General features: G+C 37.3%; 1 protein-coding gene across 2 annotated transcripts in view; it reads left to right on the top strand.

The window, feature by feature from the left end:
• The window catches only part of FBXL17 (F-box and leucine rich repeat protein 17), a 495,621-nt gene that overhangs the window by 177,381 nt on the left and 294,100 nt on the right, over positions 1 to 24,140 (top strand). For both annotated transcript variants that reach the window (XR_005987299.1, XM_041751974.1), the window contains exon 6: positions 9,169 to 9,299. Coding sequence is in view for 1 of the 2 variants with exons in the window: in XM_041751974.1 (XP_041607908.1) it covers positions 9,169 to 9,299 (131 nt within the window). In the remaining variant the exon portion in view is untranslated. The remainder of the gene's footprint in view (positions 1 to 9,168; positions 9,300 to 24,140) is intronic.

Here is a 24,140-nt window from a genome sequence, read left to right on the forward strand (position 1 = left end):
ATTGCTTAGAAACCCAGTCCCAATAAAACCAACATCTGCAGGGCTGGCAAGAAGTAATTTAGGATTGGTTGGCATTTCAACATATTTAACTACACGGAAGTTTTTACTCTTTTTAAAACTTATCACCTCCAACTGGCTTTCCCTAAGTAAGATATCCTTGTTAGCCTGAAATGGTGGAACAGCCCTGCTGCCTTTGCCAAGGTCCTGTGTGTCCTCCTACGTTGATTCATCCACCATAGTTAATTTGCACAATTGAGGATTTTGTTTAATTTTTTACTTTTCCAGAGTCTTAAGAGAACTTGGAAGCCATTTGAGGTCTTTTTATAATACTTCAAGACTCTGTTTCCTAGGTAACATTTTAGTGTCTCATTTTATACTTAAGTACATACATGGCCATACCAGTCATTGACTAATTTTAGTCTTTAACCTGAATTAGTTCTAAATAATATTTTTCTCAATAAAAGAAGAATTAACCTGAAAGTTGATTATCTACAGTCTACATTCTGACTTGGATTTCTTTTAAAACATCTTACTAAATGTTTAAAAGTTGGAGTGAAGCATCTATGAGGTTTTGGTTGTAAGTCTTTGTTTATTCAGATCCTCTGTGATTTGTATAACCCAAGACTACCAGTGAATTTATAAGGAAAGTAAGTTTAATTAAAATGTCAGTTTCCTAAATGTAATTATTTGTTTCACACTATGAAGAATTAGTTTAGGGAGCTTTGTATGAAACCCTGGAGGGCGCTATTATGACATGCCTATAGCAAGGGAAGGAGTGTGATGAATTTGACAGAGCTGTTGGTAGAGTTTTCAATAAAAATGCATCCCATAGAGGTACTCAGTATGTGTCTTGTAATAATGCTGGTATCCAGGAATTTGCCTCCTGAAACTGCCTTTGGATATTGTCAGATTTTATGTTGAACTGGCCAAAGTGGTCATAGGGAAGGAAGGCCACATGAGCATAGTCAGGGATTGTCACTTCATCATAAAATGAGCCTTAATTGAATCTGACAGTAGGGTAGCCCGGGTGGCTAAGCAGTTTAGCGCCTGCCTTCGGCCCCGGGGCGTGATCCTGGAGACCCGGGATCGAGTCCCACGTTAGGCTCCCTGCATGGAGCCTGCTTCTCCCTCTGCCTGTGTCTCTGCCTCTCTCTCTCTTGTGTGTGTGTCTCTCATGAATAAATAAATAAAATCTTAAAAAAAAAGAATCTGAGAGTAGAACCCTCTTCAACCTGTGAGAGCCGAAATAAATCTGGTTCCTCATGTGTGAGTTTGTGCTCCATTGGAAGAGAAGGGATGTTTCATTTATGGACAGTAAACAGGGCGGTAGCAGCCAAAAATAGGTCAGTGTCATTATCTGGCTCACCTTGCACTGAGGAATGGGGTCGGATGCAGGATTTCTAAAAGTTAGAGTCAATCAACTAGAATTAGAGTTTTTATTATATATAGATAGTTTTTGGAGTTGTTACTTTTTGTGTTTCTGTGAGTTCTAGATGATATCCCTGGATTTCCCCACATCTGTAAAATAATTTAGATTTACTAACATTTCTCTCCCCGTTATCTGTACTTTGATAAAAGCTATTCAAACCTATTTGGCCCTCAAGTATTTTTCCTAATGTGAGGGGACTGAACTGGCACAAACAGCTTTAAATTTTCAACTCTACACAAATTTATTACAGCCTCCTTCTATGTCCTGGTTGATGAAATGATTTTTTTTTTTTTATCATGCTCAGATGTACATAACAGAGTTTACCTTTTAGCCATTTTTAAGTATACAGTTCAGGGGTATTAAGTACATTCACAGTGTTGTGATGAAGATAATTTACAGTAAGAGAAGCTAAGAGCTATGTAAGAGTTCACATAGAAACTGTGTTGAAGTTGTGCTAGACCACAAAATATAAAAGTACAGGAAATATTTTTGTGGGTGCATAAAATCTTTAAGATTTTGTGTCTTCCTAGTGACTATAATACAGAAAAACTAGAAAATAAAATGATGCTATATATGTATTATACATGGCTATATTTAATAGTTCGCATATGCACGTGGTTACACATAGCAAAATTTATCCTTAACATTCACAGCCTTAATAGTCATGCTTCAGAGTATTTTCCAGCATCTCTAAGGTCCATTTTATATATTTCTGATTTTGTATGGTCCAGATATGAGTAGGCTCTCAGGACATAAGCCCAGCAAGCCACTCAGCACTTGCAGCTCTAAGAGGCTATTGGTTCTTTTTTTTTTTTTTTTTTTAAGATTTTATTTATTCATTCATGAGAGACATAGAGAGGGGGAGAGAGAGGCAGAGAGAGAGGCAGGCTCCATGCAGGGAGCCCGACGCAGGACTTGATCCCTGGTCTCCAGGATCAGGCCCTGGGCCGAAGGCAGGGGCTCAACCGCTGAGCCACCCAGGGATCCCTATTGGTTCTTTATATGTTTCCAGATCAGTATATCTCCACAGAAATAAAGACTTTTTGGGTGTTTTCACTGAAAATATCTAGGAAAAGAACAAAGTCCAAAGCTAGTAGAAAGAGGGAAATAATCAAGATTGGAGCAGAGATAAATGAAATAGAGACTAAAAAACAAAAGAAGATATTGGTGAAACCAGTATCTGGTTCACTGAAAAGCTAAACAAAATTGGGATCCCTGGGTGGCGCAGCGGTTTGGCGCCTGCCTTTGGCCCAGGGCGCGATCCTGGAGACCCGGGATCGAATCCCACGTAGGGCTCCCGGTGCATGGAGCCTGCTTCTCCCTCTTCCTATGTCTCTGCCTCTCTCTCTCTTTCTCTGTGACTATCATAAAAAAAAAAAATTATTAAAAAAAAAGAAAAGATAAACAAAATTGACAAACCTTTAGTCACACTCAGCAAGAAAAAAAGAGAGGACTCAAAATCAGAAATGAAGGAGGAAAAAGAGAGGACTCAAAATCAGAAATGACACACAGAAAAACAAAGGATCATAAGAGAATATTATGAAAAATTATATGCAAACATTAAACGACCTAGAAGATATGGATAAATATCTAGAAACATACAATCCAAAACTGACTTGGGAAGAAATAGAAAAGTTGAACAGACTGATTACTAGTAATGAAATTGAATCAGTAATCAAAAAACTCCCAACAAGTAAAAGTCCAGGACCAGGTGGCTTCACAGGTGCATTCTACCAAACATCTAAAAAGGAGATCTTGCCATTTGTGACAACATGAATGGGCGTAAAGGGTATTACGCTAAGTGAAATTAGGGAAAGATATATGCCATTTCACTTGTATGTAGAATCTAAAAAATAAAACAAGTCAACAAACAAACAAAACCAGACTCTTAAATACAAAGAACAAACAAGTGGTTGCCAAAGGGAAGTTGGTGGTGGTGGTGGTGGGGGTAATGGATAGGTGAAGAAGATAAAGGAGATTAAGAGGCAAACTTCCAGATATAAAATAAGTAAGTCATGGAGATAGAAAGTACAGCATAAGGAATATCGTCAACAATATTGTAAAAACATTGTATGGTGACATATGGTGACTGTATTTATTGTGATAAGCAATGAGATAATTATAGAATTGTTTAATCACTATGTCATACACTTAAAACTAATGTAACATTGTATGTTAATTAAACTTTGATTAGAAATACAAAAAAATACCCTGTAAAGACAGCTAACTATAAAAATGATATAGTTTAAGAAAATGGTGATTTTTGTATAGAAAGTAGAAGTATAAGATACATTACTAAAATGGGCATTAATAAGAGTATCAGATTTAATAGTGACTCTGATCCTTGGTATGTTTAACTTCACCTTTGCTTAATCAAGAACAAGAAAACTTGTCTAGTGAAACAGCTACTTTTTTCCATCCCAGTACAAATTTCTGTGAAAAATAAAAGATACGTGAAGGTAAAAAGACAACTTCTTGCAGTATTAGGATATGTATAGTAAACCCGTGGCTCTTGACAAAATACAAATTGAGTAAAAGCCGTGAACATTTTTGTGAAGCATTTCCAATAAACTCATCTTTCCACGAGTGAGGAGGAGTGGTTGGAGAAATTTAGCAACACCTTCCCCTACTACAGTATGGAGCTAGTAAGGGTGGCCACATCAGAGTTGCCTGTTTTCCCAGGAAGTACTTTCTGGGCACTGAAGATGCACCCGTAGGAGAAGGCTGAATGGCCCAAGCATCTCCCTCTATTCCTTTGTAAGCATCTGTGTCTAAAGGAGGGCAGTGGGCCTCAGGATTTAAAATGGTTAAGGATATTCCCTTGTCTTAAGAGAAACTTGACTTCTCTTCAAGGATAGAGAGTCCCTTGAAGCCCTTCTGTGTTAATTTTCTACTGATTCATAACAAATTACGTTTAGCAGCTTAAAACAATGTCCCTTCCAAGGGCCCCGAGTCTAGATACCCAGTGTGGCCTTGTTCAGTGTCTCACAAGGCCACAAGCAAGGTCTCAGTTGGGGGAAGCATTTCTAGAGCTTAGATCCTCTTACAAGCTCAGGTAGTTGTTGGAAGAATTCATTTTCTTTTGGTTATAGGACTGAGGTTGCCAGCATCTTGCTGACCTTCATCCAGTAATTTCTCTCAGCTCTTGGAGGCTTTGCAGTCCCTCTCCAGTATGGCTGAGTAATGACTGCTTCAGTGGCAGCAGGACAGTCTCTCTGACCCTAAGTTAGCCCCGTCCAGGATACAGTCTGTTTTGATCAATTCAGAGTCAGCTGATTGGGGACCCTAATTACAGCTGCAAAGTCCCTTCACTTTTGCCTTATAAGGAGCCTGTCCCATCATATGCACAGGTCCTGTGCACGCACAGGGGCAGCATTATACTGGGACCTAGGTCACGGGGTATTTTAGAATTCTCCCCATCATACCTGTTTATTTTCTCTCTGTGTTTCTTAGGGTTAGGAGGTAGGGGCAAGAGCCTCTTTGCTCTCTGTAGCTGCTTCCAGACCATCAGTTTTCTACCTCCCGTGAAAAATAAAAACGATAAATATAATTAACAAAACACTGAGACTTTGACACCTGTGCCTTTGGCGTTACCGTGATCTCTCCCATTTTATTGGCGTCTTCTACTCTCCTGGTGTCTTCTGCTCCTTCATGAAAAATTTTGGCCCTTGACTCACAGCCTTCCATTTTGCTCCATGCCCTGCCTTTACTCTGAACGATTTCAGCTTCTGTGCCCCCCACGTAGAGATGCGTCAGGAAGAAAACATAACAAGAAACATATGTATGAGCTTTTTGATTCTTCAGGTGAATTTTAGTGATCAGAAAGACTATAAAAACTGTATTTTGCTGTTTATCTTATATTTTATGTAGTTATTTTTTTGTTCCTTTAGATACTTTGAAATGTTTTGATCACTGTTGCTTCATTTAATGCCAGTCAGCCTCATTTATGGTGAGAGGTGTAAAGGGTAGGGACCAGGAGTCCGGTTGAGGGCCGAATGTTAGAGCCTGAGCAGCTTACCTGCACCCTGGGCATGGTGTTGGGCCTGGTTATCAGCGAGAGGAGGGAGGAGCACCCCAGGGGAGGGGACGCAGGCTTCGGCCCTGCTTCTGACGGGCCTGCTCTCTGGGGCCCCTGCAGATAGCCACAACGGTCTGTTTTATTTTAACAGAGACGAGTGCCCTCTGCGGTGTGCTCGGGTGGCCAGGTACGGAGCATCTTCCAGGGTTGCCAGAGCTCTGAGCTCACGGTGCCTTGAGTCGGAACCCATTTGTTAGCACTCATTTCTTCTTTTTTGTCCTGCCTCCATTCTAGACTGCTGCCTTGAGTCTCTCACTGGACTAGTGGCTTCTTTGAACACCTGGCCCGGTAGACTGATGGCAGAGGTGTTTTCCTCTTTTGATGAGCGCTTAGAATTCAGCCCTTAGTGAATAGATGATTCCTGTCTCAATTAGAAAAAATTTCCTATTATGGACATTTTCATGTTTCATCTCCCTTAGGTAACTCTGGTTCTCAGCTCTGCAGCATGTGTCAGGGAGCAGTGAGCAGTGGCTCTGCGTGAACACTCTGTGCCACTCTTCCCTGAGGTTGGAAACGAGGGTTTGAGTGCTGCCCGGCACACTCCATGCTCTCCAGCTGCTTGTCCAGCACTGCAGCCACTAGCCACAATGGGCAGAAAATGGGCAGAAAAAGTAAATACAAACTTAAGAAAATAAGTTAAAAATCCAGGTCCTCCCTCGCACTAGTCACATTTTAAGTGCTCAGTAGCTGCATATGACTAGTGGTTACCATATTGGACAGCAGAGATAAAGAACATTTTCATCATCAGAAAGTTTTCTGGAACAGTGCTGTTTTAGAGCATTTCTTTCCCTTGGGGCCAACAGTAGTAGCGATTCCAGTGTCTTATTTTGGGGTTGAAGCTCAAACTGAGTCTTGAGTGGAACTTGGCTGTCTCACTCCTCTGAGGCCTTTGGGTTGGGTTACAGCTGCAGGTCAGCTTCCTGTAGTACTAACCTGCTCCCTCTACAGAAGGATTCGAGGATGGTGTGAAGACTGGCCAGTCCTTGGTAAGCCCCGTCACAGTGCTAGAAATGCCCTGTGCTTCTCTTCTGTTGCTGACATAACAAGTTGGTAGCTTAGAACAGCACAAGTTTATTATCCCATAGTTCCTTAAGTCAGAAGTCCAACACAAGTCTTAACAGGCTAAATTCAAGGTGTTGACTCAGTTGTGTTTCCTTCTGAAAGCTCAAGCGGACAGTCTGTTTTCTTACTCCTTCAAGTTTCTGATGGAATTCAGTTCTTTAAGATGGTACATCTGAAGTCCCTCTTTCTTGCTTTAAGCTCCGGGCTGTTCCAGTTTCTAGAGGATGCCTGCATCCCTTGGCTCCTTGCTCTTTTTCTCCATACTCAAAGCCATTAAAGGCAAATTGAATCCCTTTCAGAATTCACGTGTCTCTTGCAACTCCTTCCTTTATACCTCTCTGACTTTAGCTGGGAAAGGTTGCCTGCACATAAAAGCTCAGTAATTAGATTGGGGCTACCCTGTTAATCCATAAGAATTTCTCCATCTCAGAATCCATAACTTTGATCACATCTGCAAAGTCTGGTTTGTCATATAAGTAACATATTAGGGCATAGACATATTTAGAAGGAGTGTTAACTTGGGTTACCACTTGCTTCCACATTAATTCTTTGCATGTTATTAAGCAAAAATAGCTTATTTGATTTAAGCTTATTTGAAGAGGATAATTTCCATCTTTGTGTAAACAGTATTAGTAACTTTCTTTGGAGACTAAACATCAGGGAAAGACAGGAAGCTTCAGGGAAGGAGGAGAGAAAATAGAGATATAGGGAAGGTGATACCTGGAGAAAAATATATTTTTTCAAATTTTTATTTAAATTCCAGTTAGTTAACATATAGTGTAATATTGGTTTCAGGAGGAGAATTTTGTGATTCATCACTTACATATAACACCCAGTGCTCCTCACAAGTGCCCTCCCAAATCCCCATCACCCACCTAGCCCATCCCCGCCCACCTCCCCTCCAGCAGCCCTCTGTTCTCTATAGTTAAGAGTCCCTTATGGTTTGCCTCCCTCTCCTTTTTTCCCCCTTCCCTTATGTTCATCTGTTTTTAAATTCCACATATGAGTGAAGTCATATGGTATTTGTCTTTCTCCAACTGACTTACTTCACTTTAGCATAATACAGTCTAGTTCCATCCACATCATTGCAAATGGCAAGATTCACTTTTTTTGATGGATGAATAAGATTCCATTATATATATATACGCCACATCTTTATCCATTCATCAGTTGTTGGACATTAGGGCTCTTTCCATAATTTGGCTATTTTTGAAAATGCTGCTGTCAATGCCGGGTTGCATATATTCCTTTGAATCAGTATTTTTGTGTCCTTTGGGTAAATACCTAGGTAGTGCAATTGCTGGGTGCAATTGTAGGGTGGTTTTATTTTTAACTTTTTGAGGAACCTCCATACTGTTTTCCAGAGTGGCTGCACCAGTTTGCAGTCCACCAGCAGTGTAAGAGGGTTTCCCTTTCTCCACATCTTTGCCAATACCTGTTTCTTGTGCTTTTGATTTTAGGCAGGTGTGAGGTAGTATCTAATCATGGTTTTGATTTGTATTTCCCTGATGATGGGTGATGTTGAGCATCTTTTCGTGTGTCTGTTGGCCATCTGGACGTCTTCTCTGGAAAACTGTCTATTTGTATCTTCTCATTTCTTAACTGGATTATTTGTTTTTTGGGTGTTGAGTTCGGGAAATTCTTTATAGATTATGGATACTAACTCTTTGTCAGATATGTCATTTGCAAATATCTTTTCCCATTCCATATATTGCCTTCTGGTTTTGTTGATTGTTTCCTTCACTGTGCAGAAGTTTTTTTATCTTGATGATGTCCCAATAGTTTATTCTAGAAAGAAGTTGCTTTAGCTGAGGTCCAGGAGGTTGCTGCCTGTGTTCTCCCTTAGGATTTTGATGGCTTCCTGTCTCACATTTTTAGGTCTTTCATACATTTTGAATTGATTTTTGTATATGATATAAGAAAGTAGTCCAGTTTCATTCTTCTGCACGTAGCTATCAGTTTTGCCAACACCATTTGTTGAAGAGACTATTTTATTTTTCCTATTGGATATTCATTTCTGCTTTGTCAAAGATTAGTTGACCATATAGTTGTGGGTGAAAATCTTTACTTCTTAAACAATATTTTATATTGCTTTCTATGTGGTGAAACACACCACCTGTAATAGTTCAATTTTGAGTATGTTGGTAAAATATCACCAGAGTATCTCTGAATTAACCACTTAATTCATATCTCATCTTTTAAAAAGTGAGAAAACCACTTGTGTATACAAGTGGCATTATAATCATGAAAATAAATATCAAAATTGAACAGTGTTAGAATAATCTTATCAAACTATGGGTACTTAATGTAATATGTTTAACAGCTCCCCCACCTTTTAGGTTGCTCACTTTTGATTTTGATGAAATGTCAATAAAATCTGTTTGATTTTAATGTTTATTGCCATTCATATGCTTACAGTAGATTTCTGTATTCATTTCTAATTCAGTATGTAAAGTATTATATGAATGAATTTCATTTAATTAGACTGTTACCCATTTTAAATATTGTATGGTGATACTCTCCTTTGGAATAAACTACAATTTTTGAGAATGAATGTAGCATTAACCTTTCTCATCTTTCATTTTACTTATCTCATTAGCTACGAAATCTTTCCAGCTTGGACCTACGTCATATCACTGAACTGGATAATGAAACTGTGATGGAAATTGTCAAGAGGTGCAAAAATCTTAGCTCTCTCAATCTCTGTCTGAACTGGATCATAAATGACAGGTAACCATTGTAACATCTTAAAAGCACTTTTCCAGAGGGAAATGTGTGTTCCACTGACCAAATACTAATTATCGTTATGACAAGGCATGTCAATTTTAAGGAAGATTTAATGTAGCCGTGCCTTTTACAAGAGATACGTTCAAGATTTGAAAACCATCTAGCTGTATACTTTTAATCCATGCATTGCTCATATTTGTGACAAGGTTTTATGTGCTTTGATTCAAATGTTTGCCTAAACAGTGATAACAGCAGTCTGTCGAATTTTTCTTTGTCACCCATCCAGGTATATTGCTTATTTGTCATTTTAATGTTTTTGCAACTTTTGTGGTTGACTTGCTGTTTACTTGTCAAGGAAAATGATTCTCAGAAACCATTTCAAACATGATGCATTCAGACGCTTTCTCAGGCATGAAGTTTTGTTCTCTGTATCAGTATAGTTTGTTTTGGAAATGGAGGTCATGTGATGGACAGTTTAACATATAGAGTAAAAATGTGTAAAATGGGTAGTTTTCTTCTTATAAACAATGATGAACCCATTTTTCTTTGCGTAAAAGAAAAAAGATGAAAGAATCCTTGAGAGTAGATTTCTTTATAATGAAAACAAGTTTGGTGTAAGTGTTCCCCTACTATCAATTAACTGAGGTGGGTTCTGAAATACAGGCATGAGACAGGATGCTTGCCCAGTGACTTTTAGGGGTGTTTTCTTTTTAAAGATAAGCCCCTCAAAATATTTTGCTTTCAAAATAGAAAGTACTATTTCAGCTAAAATTAGAACCTATTTAGATTAAAAGACTTTTTCATAAATAGGGGCAGTGATTTATTGTTTGTGTCAGAGAATGCTTTAAATTCAAAGTACTTTCCCCTCCTCTTTTAATTTCTGTTTGTACTTGAAAGTTATATGTTCTCCATTTTTACAATTATGGGTAAGTTCTAGTGACATTTTCTTAACTTACCCTACATGACTCTTACAATTATATGATAGCCTTTGACTTGACTCTTGCCTAGTAAAATTTTTCTTGAAAAGCTTTATAATCTGGTCACATGGTCATCATTTATAAAAGGTGTTTATTGGTTTTGAGTAATCATCATGTAAAGTACATCGATGAAATCTAAAGAGAATTGGTAAGAATTTTAAAAATAAAGTTCTCTGTAATCAACATTCTTCTACAGTTGATTACATGACAATTTAAAAATGATCTTTTAAGTGCTTTTCATAAGATAAAGTACACGAGGAAGCATTATCCTATGGTATTTTGCATCAGTTCAATATTGAGATAAACTGCTTAGTAACGTGTGGAATTAAAAAAAGAAAAACTTGTTTCTCCGACAAAATGATTATGAAATCCATTGCCTTTTATTCAGCAACAGTTTTCTGTGTACCTGACATATGTAGAAGAATCAGTAATTAAAGAATACAGGGGTCAATAAGCAGTCCATATATGATTAGAAGGGTTATCTCCTACGTAAACATTTTGCTTAGGTTTGAATCCTTTAAATAGAGATATTTAGGGATTTCTAATCTAGCTCTTCAAAGGCTTATTTAGTCACAAGTGAGTATTTACAAATGAGAAAGTGGGCAGCCCTCACTTTGCCTTTTCTTCCCTTTGTTAGGCTCCATGTATTCAAAGCTCTTGCTATTTCAGTAATTTTCTTTCCTACTTAACTGTAATGGTTATTTGGTATTTGATCCTAAATATATGTACTGTAGAGATTTATTTGCAAGGAATGAAAGTGTATTTTTATGTTTTTAATGGAAAAGTTTGGATTAATTGAGAAAATATGCATTTTAATGAGGCTGAGCAGTGGAGTTTTAAAAATCAGACTCTTTTAGGTTTTAATTACACTACTTGCACTTATCCTGTGTACTGTAATAGAAGTTTCAAACATTAAAACCCACTTTGCAGTATCATCTAAATTACTCATCTCATTGTTCTTGCCATACTCTATCACTAAGCTAAGTAATATTTGTAATTATATTGGTATAAATCTAGGACTTCCCATCAGACTTAATTATAATTTCAGCACTTAGCCAGGATGGGTTAGTCACCTTTCATCCAGAGGGCACTGAATGCACTAATGCATTTAGCCTATCAATTAGCGTCTGTTTTACATTTGTTCATTATTATTATCCTCTAGTAAAGCAGGAAGCATTTATTAACCCCCTACTAAATACTTGGCACTATGTTTCAGACTGTAGGGCACTGAGTGCCTCCTCTTCTTAAAGGTGCTCTCTCTTTAGGTGACATAAGACTTAATGAGTGAGATAAGAGTGAGTCTTATAAAGATACAAGGAAAGTATAAAGATTTATCTTATGAAGATAAAGATACAAGGAAAGTAACTTTAATTACCCAGGTAATTGATAGGCACTTTTTACCTGTTCTTTTAATCCTTTCAACATCTTTTGTTTAGTGGAAGGTCATACTGTTCCTATTATACGTAGACCATTTGTATAACTTTCCTTTGGCTTTGCCGATGGATGTATTTTTCCATCATCGATGCATTGGGAACTGGGTGAGGACAAACGAGAAAAAGCAAATGGTGGTTGACAGGTCAATTTTCCATTTTATAGTTTTGGGACTCACAACCAACACTTATATGTAAAACTCTTAGTTTTAAAAAGTAATCTCATTATTTCCTTTCATAATAAAAGTATAATAGAAACGTTAGATGTTGTTTTATACGTTGTACATATGAAAAGGATCAATGTTTAATGGTGCTGGCTTTGGAAAAGGATTCTTTACATGAAGATAAACTTTGATATTCAGATCTTTAGATATAAGGTTTATCTTGGACCTTAAAAGTTCTTATCTGTAAACTTTCTTTGAAATTCAAAAATTTAAAATATGTAGTAATTGAAGGTCTTTATAGTGCCATGCTCTTGGTATCTTTTAGCATTTTGTGGTTCTTGAATTGATGTGTAGGACTAAGACGTGCTGTTCTTTATCTTTGTTTTTCTAAAAGCACTTTTTTGTGTTTAGAGAGTTAAACAGCATGATATTTTCTTGTATTCAGAAGGATGGTCTAGTAGTCATTTGACATTTACCATTGCTTTTGAATACAAATAAAATCCAAGTGGTTTATGAAAAGAGGACACTGACTATTTCTATCAGTGACTTAAATTAAAAACATCTGGTTGTTATATCTCCTCTGCTGTGTCTGACTCTAAGTTTATTGAAATGTTTATTTGTATTTGATATGAATCTTTTATTATTTCACATCCAATTTGGTCTCCATCGTTTCTGTATGTTTGGCACAGAGTCCAAAAGCAGCCTGCTTTGGATGTAGCAAGCTGATATGTGAAAAGCTGAATGGTTCTGAGCATCTTTAGTGATAGACATTAATGGTTCTTTTGTTCTTTTTTGCCAAGAAGAATTAAATGAAATCTAACTGATTTTAATAGATCTTTACAAAAGCTTTTTAAAATTTTTTATTTGGCTATCAAGAGAAAATTAATCTCCCTGTTTTCAGTTTTTAACATTAGTCCTGAGAAAAGTTCAGTCACATGATTTGTATACTCATTATCAAATATATGATCCATTCATTAACTGTTGCCCATACTTGCTGATGGATCAGGATAGCAATATAAGAGAAATGAAAATTTCTCTAGCACCCATCAGCTAGTGTTCCCAAAATAACAAATACCAGGCTGGTTGTTAAAATAAGTTATGTGGCTAACCAGTCGAACTTTCCTAGCTAGCAGTTTATTCTTTGAATTCGCAGTTAAAAAAAATCGAATATATTAAACTTGTTGACTATCACTAACTAAGGAGACTTTCTTTAAGGATTTAATTTTGCTGTGTGAATCTTATATGTATGTCAAGGGAGCTGTTGCATCAGTGGATATTCTAAAATTTGGAGAATTTTAAATCTTAGGCTATTGTGCCCAGTTTCTTTCAAATATAAAATAGCATTTATAACATGTTGCTATTTCATTTTATACGTACTAGTGTTTAGAATAATAACTATGGATATTTTCTCTTAAAGCTTTGCAGTAAGACCAATTGATTGCAAACTGGTTGGCTACAGCTGAGTCCCGTCCATGAAGCTGTTTTGTTTGGCCTATACGATATTTAAAAAGTTGATCTAGTTGCCAGCACTTTAAAATTGGAATAGTTCTCATAAAAGTTCTGAGGTTGGGCTCTCTCTTGGAGAAGCTACAGATGCAGCAACTCTGACTCACAGTCTTTCCAGGATGAGGAAGGGGCTGTTCTCTCTGGCCATTCAGTCACCCACCATTCCTGCCAGGCACGACATACGCCTTTTTATTATCTGCCCGTCCGCAGTCTACAGACTGAATTCTCCTTTATCAAAATCGAGAATGTAGAGGTTTTTAAAAAGATATTTATTTCAAACCAAATAGTTCTTTTAAACCCAGTCTAATAAGATATATTAACAGATAATAGTTAATTGGCCTAAGTTAGTTCTTCATTATTTCCGACATCAGGACTTTGGCCAATGGGTGGAAGTTATGAGACAGAATTCAGCTGAAAATGAGTCAAAAACTTTATTTTCTGGGCAGCCCGGGTGGCTCAGGGGTTTAGCGCTGCCTTCAGTCCAGGGTGTGATCCTGGAGACCCGGGATCGAGTCCCACGTCGGGCTCCCTGCATGGAGCCTGCTTCTCCCTCTGCCTGTGTCTCTGCCTCTCTCTCTCTCTCTTTCTGTGCCTCTCATTAATAAATAAATAAAATCCTAAAAAAACACAACAACTTTATTTTCATCCCCTGCCATCCAAAATGGACACTTGAGCCTAGTGTTCAAACAAGAGAATTACCAAAAAGCCTCCTGAATTACAAAGAGAGCTGCACTGGTTTATAAAGTTCCCTCCAACTTCGGGGCTGTGATTTAAAATTATTTCTTGCAAAGTGGATTTCTTTTTTTCTTTTCTTCTCTCTCTCTCTCTCTCTCTCTTTTTTTTTTTTTTTTTTGCAAAGTGGGTTTCTTTACAGTGCTCAGTGTTTGACTCGTGATTCTTCTGTGTACAGAATTAAGAAAACTCTTACTACTGTTCTTTCTCTTTTCTTCCCTGGCTAGCCCTTTCGAGCCTTTTAGGTGCACTTAGGTTAAAGGTGTAGCATGACCCATTCCTCCCCTGCCCTTCCAGGGAGGCTGACAGTGCCCTGGCTCTTGTAGAACTCAATGAGGCTTCCTATAAAGATTTCTCTACCTCCCTGATCTTCTCTGGATGTTTATTCTGTTTCTTCTTTCAAATTTCCGTTGATTCAATAAAAAAAAAAAAAAAAAAAACGGTGACATTTAGAAATAAAGTTCAGAGAGGATTTGAGCAGGTGTTGGTGATATAAACTATTTGCCGAGTGCCCATTGTGTTTTATTTCCAAGAATTGTTTTGTGAGCATATGCTATATATTGTATTTATAAGTGTTCAAGGACTGGGTGGATAATCTACCATCTTCCTGTGAATGTCATGTCACAGCGGACCTAGAATTTTATTTCATTTCAATCCCCTAATATTACTTAATTCTCCTAGAGACTGAGGTTTAAAGATTGCCCAAGGGGGACAAACCTATCCATTAAATCCAGCAGGCATAGTTGAATTTGAGTTTGAGAATATTTTGTTTTCTATTAAATTTAAGTGGTCTGGAGGAGAGGAATGCTTTTCACCTTGGAGTATTGAGTGTGGAGTTTGAACAATTTTCTCTTATAAAAGTCTGAAAACTTGGAAATAAAGAGGCGGCAAAAATAACACCGACTATTGAAGCAGCTCCGTGGTGGTGTTTATAGCAGCACTGTCCTGCCTGTGGAGAAGGTGGAACAGTCTGTCTGCATACCTAATAATGTGGCTGGCCTGCCTAGCTGGAACTTTTGAAATACTGAATTTTAGCTTATTTTTGTGATCTATGGCGTAATATTATACTTTCTATGGCATCTATTCATATTTTTGCAAAAAGAATAAGAGATATTTTATTGAGTTCTGAGGGAGTTATAGGGACAGAATGGAGTCTTTCTGTGCTGGTGACACCTCTTTAAGCTTGGCATATTTTTTGACACCCTCTTTTATATTTACAATTATTTGTAAGACCATCCCTAGAAGAGTAGTGTGGTATTAAAGTAACTACTATTCAGATTCTCAGACCATCTGTAAAAATATGTCTTTTCTGTCCTTCTACAGAAGGACCCTCTCTTTAAGCCTATGATGGGTCCCAGGGGCATATGGCTGACTCAGTCATTGGAGCGCACAACTCAACCATGAGGTTGTGAGTTCAAGCGCTATGTTGGGCATAGAGCCTACTAAAAAAAACAAAACAAAACAAAAACCAAACAAAAAACAAACCCATAATTGGTTCTTCTGATACCAGAAAGGTCAGAGGATATAATGTTTTCTCCCTTTTGGTTTTTGGACCATGGGTAATAGCAATATAGCTAACAATATCTCTGTCATTTGTTACAGTCTGTGCCATATGTTGTGCTAATAAGTGTTTACACACGTTGTTTGACTTAATCTTTACAACAGCCCCGAGGAAGAAATTGACCCCATTTTCAAGTGTAAAACTTCAGGCCCAGAGAGGCTAGGTAGCTCACAAGTAGTGGTGGAACCAAGACTGGAGCCCATTTTAATATGTCTTCAAAATCTGGGCTCTGACCACGAAGGGCTCATGTTCTCTCAGCCCTTTACTCTGCCTCAGACCCGGAGTGACCCAATGTCCTGATTTCCTCATGTCACTTCCGGTCCATTCTTGTCATTTTGAAAATCCGTCAATTTTAGCATTTGTGTTACGCTGTTCTGTTCCCTCTGTGCTCCGAAGTGTCCTGGTGTGGGTGATAGATCACATGGTCACCCTAGCTCAGGCGTGGTCATTCTAACATCAGTAGAATGTTACCCTCTCTTTTCCCCATGGGATGTCTGATAGGTGACAAGTTCTGGGTATCTTACATAGAGTTGTAGATTTTTCAAGATAGCCAATTTTGTAATGAAAGGCACTTTTCCCCCAACAACCCCATTTGTAAATGCTCTTCATTTCTTATTAAGTTCATTGAAGAAAAGTAGAAAGTCATTTTTTTGTGTCTTGTACCGGGCCCGGTTCATAGTTGGTACTGAAAAGAATTTCACAATTGAATTTTGAATAGGTATTTATTTAAGCATATGATGATGCACATTTATTTTTTTTATTATTTTTTAAAATTTGAATTCAAATTGACATACAGTGGGTTATTAGTTTTAGAGGTAGACGTCAGTGATTCATCAGTTGCATATAACACCCAGTGCTCATCACACACGTGCCCTCCTTCATGCCCATCACCCAGTCACCCCATCCCCTCGCCCACCTCCCCTCCGGTGACCCTCAGTGTGTTTTCTAGAGCTCAGTGTCTCTTATGGTTTGCCTCCCTCTCTGTTTTTATCTTATTTTATTTTTCCTTCCTTTCCCCTATGTTCACCTGTTTTGTTTCTTAAATTACACATGAGTGAAATCATATATTTGTCTTTCTGATACAGATTTATTTTTACAAATATTTTATCTGAATGTTCCCTGTCAGTTGTAGCAAATGTTTAACCATTGCAGAGCAAAGGAAAATACTGGGTATATACTTTAAGTCATCACTGCATTGAAAAGAAGGAAGTTAACTTTACTGAAGGTTTCAGTACCTTTGGTAAGATAATAATTGCTATAACTAATCTGTACAGTTTCCCTAGTGTATGTGATTTCTCAAATAGCTGATGATACTTTTGTACAAGAGGTAGAGTTTCTCTGATAAAATGATTCATGTGTCTATCCTCAGATAAAATTTTTAGTGCAAATTCAAGGAACTTTTCCATTGTTTTTTCTTTTTCTTTTCTTTTTTTTTTTTTTAGGTTCTTCAAGTAACCAAGTGTCATGTATAAGGAAATATTAATTGATATATATTGTAGAGTATTTAATCTAATAAAATCACTTGAAAGGAATATCTATATGAGATGTATATGTCTCAGCTTGCTTTGATTTTTAACTCCAATTCTGGAGATGGGATGGGAGCTGTATTTGATATGGATGGATTTGTCTTATTGATTCTTCTTCACATTATTTGGTCTTATAGAATAATGTGAATTTTTATGGTAGTTCTGACACATAATGGTAATTTTAAATTTCTGCTTTGTCTCTGGTTCCTATTGAGCAGTAATATGTAAGTAAACATTTCTGCAAATAATAATTAACAGAGCGTCTATAGAATTATGTTGTTAGCTTTTCTGGATGCAGTACTCTAAATGCTGCTACTGCTTTTGTGTTTCTCAGGGAATATAAATGTGAGTAAACGTATAGTAATCATTTAGTTTGGTGGATTAAAAAACATGTCTCACATCGTATGAAATCAGAATTCATGATCAAATTTATGGGAAAAATGGGACGTGGTTTTTTTTTTTTTTTTTTTGAAAAATGGGTCGTGTTTTATGTGATGATGAATGCAGTACGGTATACTCATGGATTTGGAGGCTTCCTAACCTTAAACCTGTTTTAAAATTGGCATCAGTGAAGAAAAATCATCATTTATTGATAAAAATAGTAATAGCTTATCGATTGCTTGGATAAACTTAGGACCATCCCTCCCTTCTCCAGTCCCCTCTGGGAGTTGTCTTCTTCTTAATCTACAACGAGAAATGGTAATTAAAATAACTCACTGTTGTCAAAAATTTTAAATGTATGATAAATGAAGCCCAGTAAATAGTGAAAATATGAGAAAGGTGATTAAATCTGACAATTTTCCTGTAAAAGGCTGGAGATGATAAATATCTCCTGTGATTAGTTATTAATTTAGTGCAAGAGATTTGCTTCAGCCTAAAATATTTTATGAACTGTGGCATAAAGAAGTATTTTAGAAGATAGGTACACACATGTTTAACTAGAGGAGAAATTGCTGGAATCTGATTGGTAATAATTAAAAATGGCAGACCTGACGCATATGTGCCTGGGCTGTTTTCTGTGTGACAGTCCTTTCAGAAATTAAGAAAGAAGACATGAAGACGTGGAGACAAGAATGACAGAGCACTTGCAGCTTGAGCCCTTTGCCTCATGAAAACAGAAGGGTTTCCACGTATATTATTCCCCAACTGATAAAATATTTAATTTAAGATGGTATAAAATAATTCCTCACTTGCTGAAGTCAGAAAAGCAGACTTGTTTCATTAGCAGTTAGAATTGCACTACTGATGATTTCCCTTAAAATGAATGTGAGTTTCTTTAAGGAAAAGATGAAATAATAATGGTGGTTGTGATGAAGCGCTGCATGGTGTAACCGGCTGGCTGGATCCACAGTGGTCACTCGGCTGGGCCATATATCATCTTGGGGCTGCATGATGTTTTGTGTCTGAGTTTCTCTCCTGGTAAGGAGGACCTGTGTCTTCGCCTCGGGCCCCCTGCCCCCGTCACAGCCCCTGGCACCTCGCATAGGGCCCAGGTCAGAGAAGTAATTTAATACCTGCGTGGTGAGAGAATTATAAATGCTGCTTTTGTAGGATGTATAAATCTTTTAAATTTGGCTTGAACTCTGGCTAGAATCCAGGCGATTGGTTCAAATGCCCTCTTTCTTCCAAATTTATTTATTTCTGAATAGAGTTGATATGTAATAAGGTGAGGATTTAATGTCATTGTCTGGATTCAGATAGAGCTTGCTTTATGTATTGCATGCTATTTATCTGAAAGCCATAGCCTCCTTTTTTGAACAATCAATAGGATTTTAATGTTGAATCATTGGGTTTGCCCTTGTAATAGGGTCTTTGGAATACTTCTGAATGAAGAGCCAGCAACTTCACTTGCCTTTCATATATGTAATGATACCTTGTGTTAATTGAAAAGAGGCAGAGGAGACAGTTACAGCTTTTTTCCTGCTTCTTGGTGAGAAAAGTGTGGCTGTCTGAGAAAAAAATCGCAAGTTTTTCCTTAACTCTTCTTGTAGCACTTTTAAGTGCTGCTCTTTAAAGTATGTTTAATATTTGGTTAATTGCTACTATGAACCTAAACATACTGATTAAGGCCAGGTTCACATTAGAACAATTATCTGGTTAATTGCTCTGGTGCAAAAATAGGCTAAAAAATCATCAGAACATCAAGTTGTGAAAGCACTGGCAGGAGTTTCAAAACCACCAAGCATACCTACTGCAAATCACATCAGCAAAGCAATTAATTTAGGCTAATTGCTTTTCTGTTTGTTCAAGATGCACTTTGGAACTGTCTTTTGAAATCGTGGCAATTAAGATTAGTAAGCAGTATAATTAAAGAATGTTAGAATAGTCACTATTTTTCAAAAGTGATAACTCTTCCATGTGAACCTGTATAGTATAGCTATCACTTGTGTAGCGCTTTGAAATAATTAAAGCAAAATCAGAGTGTTTTAGATATTTACAGGATTTCCTGTAAAAATAAATTAGGAAGTAGATTACCTATACAGAAGCTATAGCCTGGGATCATCTTTGATCTTTCGTTATCAATTAGAATGATCTAGTTTCAATATACACCCTAGGCTGCCTTGTTCACTCAGGAGGAGAAATAACCTCGCCACCAAAGATGGCACTGGCTAGTGATATTTTCTCTAGCTGAATGTGTATTTGGCTTCTTATGTGACTTCTCATAAAATAATCAGGATTTTTCCATGCCTTAAAAAGCAGATTAGGCACATTTCATGTTATTGAAGTTTTCTGTTATTGAGTATTATAATTTTGGCAGCATCGATTTGTCTAAAATTGAAAACTGCTTGAGTTTCCAACTGTTTCTCTACGGAGCAGCGTTACAACAGATTCTTAGCTGCAAAAAAATGGTAAGTTTAGGAATCAGTTCTTCATTGGAAAATGTAGAAATGTCAGTGGGGGAATTAGCCTTTCCCCAAACTGCTTCTCTGCTCACCATATTGTCAAACAGCAAGCAGCTCCTTCTTTCACCTCTCTCCTTCCAGAAGGAGCAATTCTTATCATGCAGTGTGTTCAGTGGCATATCCTGCCCCGCAAAATTCTCCAAAACAAACAGATTTTGTTGTATTAAGGACTGTGGCTCTCAAGATAAATCTCTTGGAGACACACCATCTTAAAGAAAGCCTTGGTAGCAGTTATCATTTTGTGATTTTCTGTGACCGTGACAAAAAAGTTAGAAAGATATTCATTAAAATGAGATTTGACGCAATAAATTAAAGATAGATTACAAGTTTTGTTTTGGCATTCTACTTTTTTGTTTCATAAAAGATATAAAAGTTATTTTCTTTAATTTACTTCTTTTTATTTTCTCTCTCCTTAATTCAGTATGAATAGATCTATGGGCCTCGCTAAGTAACTGTATCACAAAATTAAATTTTTCTCTAGTGATTGTTTTCATGGAGAACAAAAGTATATTGTATACTTTTTCCATTGGTTCGTTTTTCTTTGTTTTGTTTAGAAACTATATAGTTTCTAGAAGTACTTCATACTCAATCCTGATTTCTTGGTGATCTATTTGTTTTGGAATCTTCAATTAGAAAGCTGCTTGTTGAAGGTAAAACTGTTAAGTCAGATGAAAATAAATTTATTGAGGGATGCCTGGGTGGCTGAGTTGATTAATCATCTGCCCTCAGCTCAGGTCATGATCCCAGGGCCGTGTGTTGGAGCCCCGCATTGGGCTCCCTGCTCCGTGGGGAGTCTGCTTCTCTCTCAGCCCCTCTATCCCTGTTCCTCACTTGTGCTGTCTCTCCCTTTCAGATGAATAAATAAAAATCTTAAAAAAGGGGGGGAGGGAATAAACTCATTGAATTAAGCCAGTAGAAAAGTGTTGAGAATCCAGGCACAGAAAAGCAGCCAAAGAAGCCCACATAATCATATCAGACACTGGGACTGGATGTTGTTCGTCTTTTAAAATCTGTCATTGAAGCAGCAGGTCAAATGTTACTCTCGTTTGGGGGAAACTCAAGCTAGCACTTCTTTTTTGGCCTTCAGAACTTAAATTCTGCAAATATTTAATGTTGAAAGATAGCATAGGTGCTATAAAAATTTGTCACTATTTTGCCAACTTTAGAAAATTGCAAATGACAGCCACAAGTTTTTCCCATCCCTGAATGCGTGCCTCTGTGCCTGTGACATTGCGCATCCTCCAGTCAACAGTTGGTCCCAGTTTCCCTGTCCTCCTGAATCTAGGTTGGCTTTGTGACTTTCTCTGACCAGCAGCATGTAGTAGAAATTGTTATGGGATTTCCAAGCTTTGGCCTCAGGAAGCCTTGCGACTTCTGTTCTTGCCTTTCTGGAAAGCTGCCACCCCCTGAAGAAGCCCAGACCAGTCTCTCTGAGGATGAGAGACCACATGGAGATGGAAGGTTGGCTGATAGCCAGGATCAGCTGTCGTATATGAGTAAGGTCATCTTAGACTGTCGAGTTTCAGTGGAGCCTTTGGACTCCTGCAATCCTGTGAATGAAACCAGCAGAACTACTCAGCTAAGCCTTGTCCGAATTGCTGGCCCATGGATTAGTGAGCAAATAAGAGCTGATTTTTTTGTTTTTAAGCTACTAAGTTTTGATGTAGTTTGCTACACAGCAATCAGTTATAGAGACTTTGTAGCTACTCTTTGTTGAGAATTTTATTGTTAGGCAAAGTGCCAAGAGTGTTCTATTTATTATCTTATTTAATTATCACATTAACTCTATGACATACGTATCATTATACCCTGCTTTATAGATGAACTAAAAATGAGACTCACAGAGGTAAAGTATCTTGCTGACTATCGCAGCTAGTAAGTGCAGAGTCAGGATTGAATGCAGATCTGTGTGACCTCAATCGCATCTATCAGACGGCCTCCAACAGCTTATTCTGGGTTTAAAAATACAGTTGGTTGCCATAAGCAGTTAAATCTACCAATAGAGTCTATTGAATATAAGTGCGAGCTAAATAGCATTATAATAAAATAAATATCATTGAATTAAATAAATATCATAATAAAATAACATCCATTTGCAGTTTCCAGTGTTATTGTTTAATCTTGAGTATTCATCTAAACAGTGCACGGGAGAAAAACAGCTCTTCTGGTCTCCTAAGAGCTTTGAGTCTGAAGGGAATAGTATGAATATAGATTTAAAAATACATAAGTAATAAAGCCTTGATTTTATGTACGGTTGAGCCTTGAACAGTGCAGGGTTAGGAGCTCCAACCCGTTGCACATTTGAAAATTGTCATAAACTTTGACTTCCCCAAATATAACTACTAATAGGCTGCCATTGACTGGAAGCCTTATAGATAATATGAACAGTCAGTTAACACAAATTGATTGTTGTATGTATTATGTGCTGTCTTCTTACAATAAAGTAAGCTAGAGAAAAGAAAATGTTATTTAAAAAATCATAAGGAAGGGAAAATACATTTACAGTACTGTATTGTATTTATTTAAAAAAAATCCGTGTATAAATGGACCTGTGCAGTTCAAATCCGTGTTGTTCAATAGTCAGCTGCTGTATTAGAAACAATTTTAGGGGTATTATAGTTTTAATAGTATATTCTTTTTACTCAGTTGTTAAGATAGAAATGGAAGGGAAGAGACGCTTCCTTAGAAGTGTTATGGCTGGGGCCGGGGGGCTCAGTGGTTGAGCGTCTCCCTTCAGCTCAGGTCATGATCTCAGGCTCCTGGGATGGAGCCCTGCATCGGGCTCCCTGCTCAGTGGGGAGTCTGCTCCTCTCTCTGCCTCTGCCCCTCACCACTGCTTGTGTGCATGCTCTCTCTCTCCTTTAAATGAATAAATCTTAAGAAAAAGGAGGTGTTGTGGCTGCAGCTTAATCACCATTACATTTTTACTTTCAGCATTTATGTCTTCTGATAATAAGTCTTGTAAGTACATAGGTTCTATGACATATGGAAGTAGTGGTAGTTAATGCCTACCACAAAAAAATTCCACAAATAGAAGTGGGGTTCTTTTCATCTTTGAAATGCTTTTATTTTTAATTTTAACTATCACCTAAAAAGTATGCATCAATAAGCCGGTTAATAGTAGTAGTTAATTCTGATATATATATCATTGCTCATCTTATCATTTACCATAGCAGCATACTAATCGGAGCTGCCTCAGGGTTTTATTGTCTGTTAAATAAAGCCTGGGAGCATTTCTTCCATGATTTATTACAGTATTTGGAGAACCAGTTTCATTTGGGAAATACAATTTCCATTTGTTTTCCTTTTACTTGAACTTAAGCTGAATTCTTATTTTCGGTTTTGATTAATCTCTTCTTTTCCATCAATAAATCAGTACTATATTTTAGTATATTGATGCTTTATTGTATCACACATATACAAATATTTAGCTCTGTGTAAAATATTTTCTAGATATAAAGAAAATGTCACTTGATGTTCGAGGAGAAGCGAGAAGTTGCGTTTTTGACTATTAGTTCTAACTTACACTCAGATGGTTTATAGGTTTCTTAGAATGTTGCAGTGATAGCAGCATAGGTATTAAAACCATATCTGGGAATTGTGACTTTTCCACAGTCCTGGGCTCCTAACCAGAAGCTCAGTAAATGTGTGTTGATTGATTATGTGGCAATCAGACCATAAGCGTGTCGTTCAAGGTAACAGGAAAAAAGAAAACAACTGCTCAAGTCGGTCAAGAAATAGAGCAAGTCAAAATAAGTCATTCAGAATAGTCAAGTTCATTTAATGGGTATAGACATAACCTTTAAAAACGCTTTATAAATGTAATTTAAGAGTTAAAGAGACACTAACTGAGTTCTCTAGTAGAGAGTGGTGGTTTGTGTGTGAGGTACGTGGACACAATTTTAGTCCAAGTGACAACATGTTAACCTTACTGGATTAAGAAAACTGAATGAAGATGGTGGGGGTGGGGGAATGGGGTGAGGAACCTAGAGGAACAGGATATCCTTGTGGCAGCAATTTATTCGGAAAGGGGATGACAAAATGT

Source organism: Vulpes lagopus, chromosome 4 (genome assembly GCF_018345385.1).
Source record: "Vulpes lagopus strain Blue_001 chromosome 4, ASM1834538v1, whole genome shotgun sequence".
In the NCBI taxonomy this organism is placed as follows: domain Eukaryota; kingdom Metazoa; phylum Chordata; class Mammalia; order Carnivora; family Canidae; genus Vulpes; species Vulpes lagopus.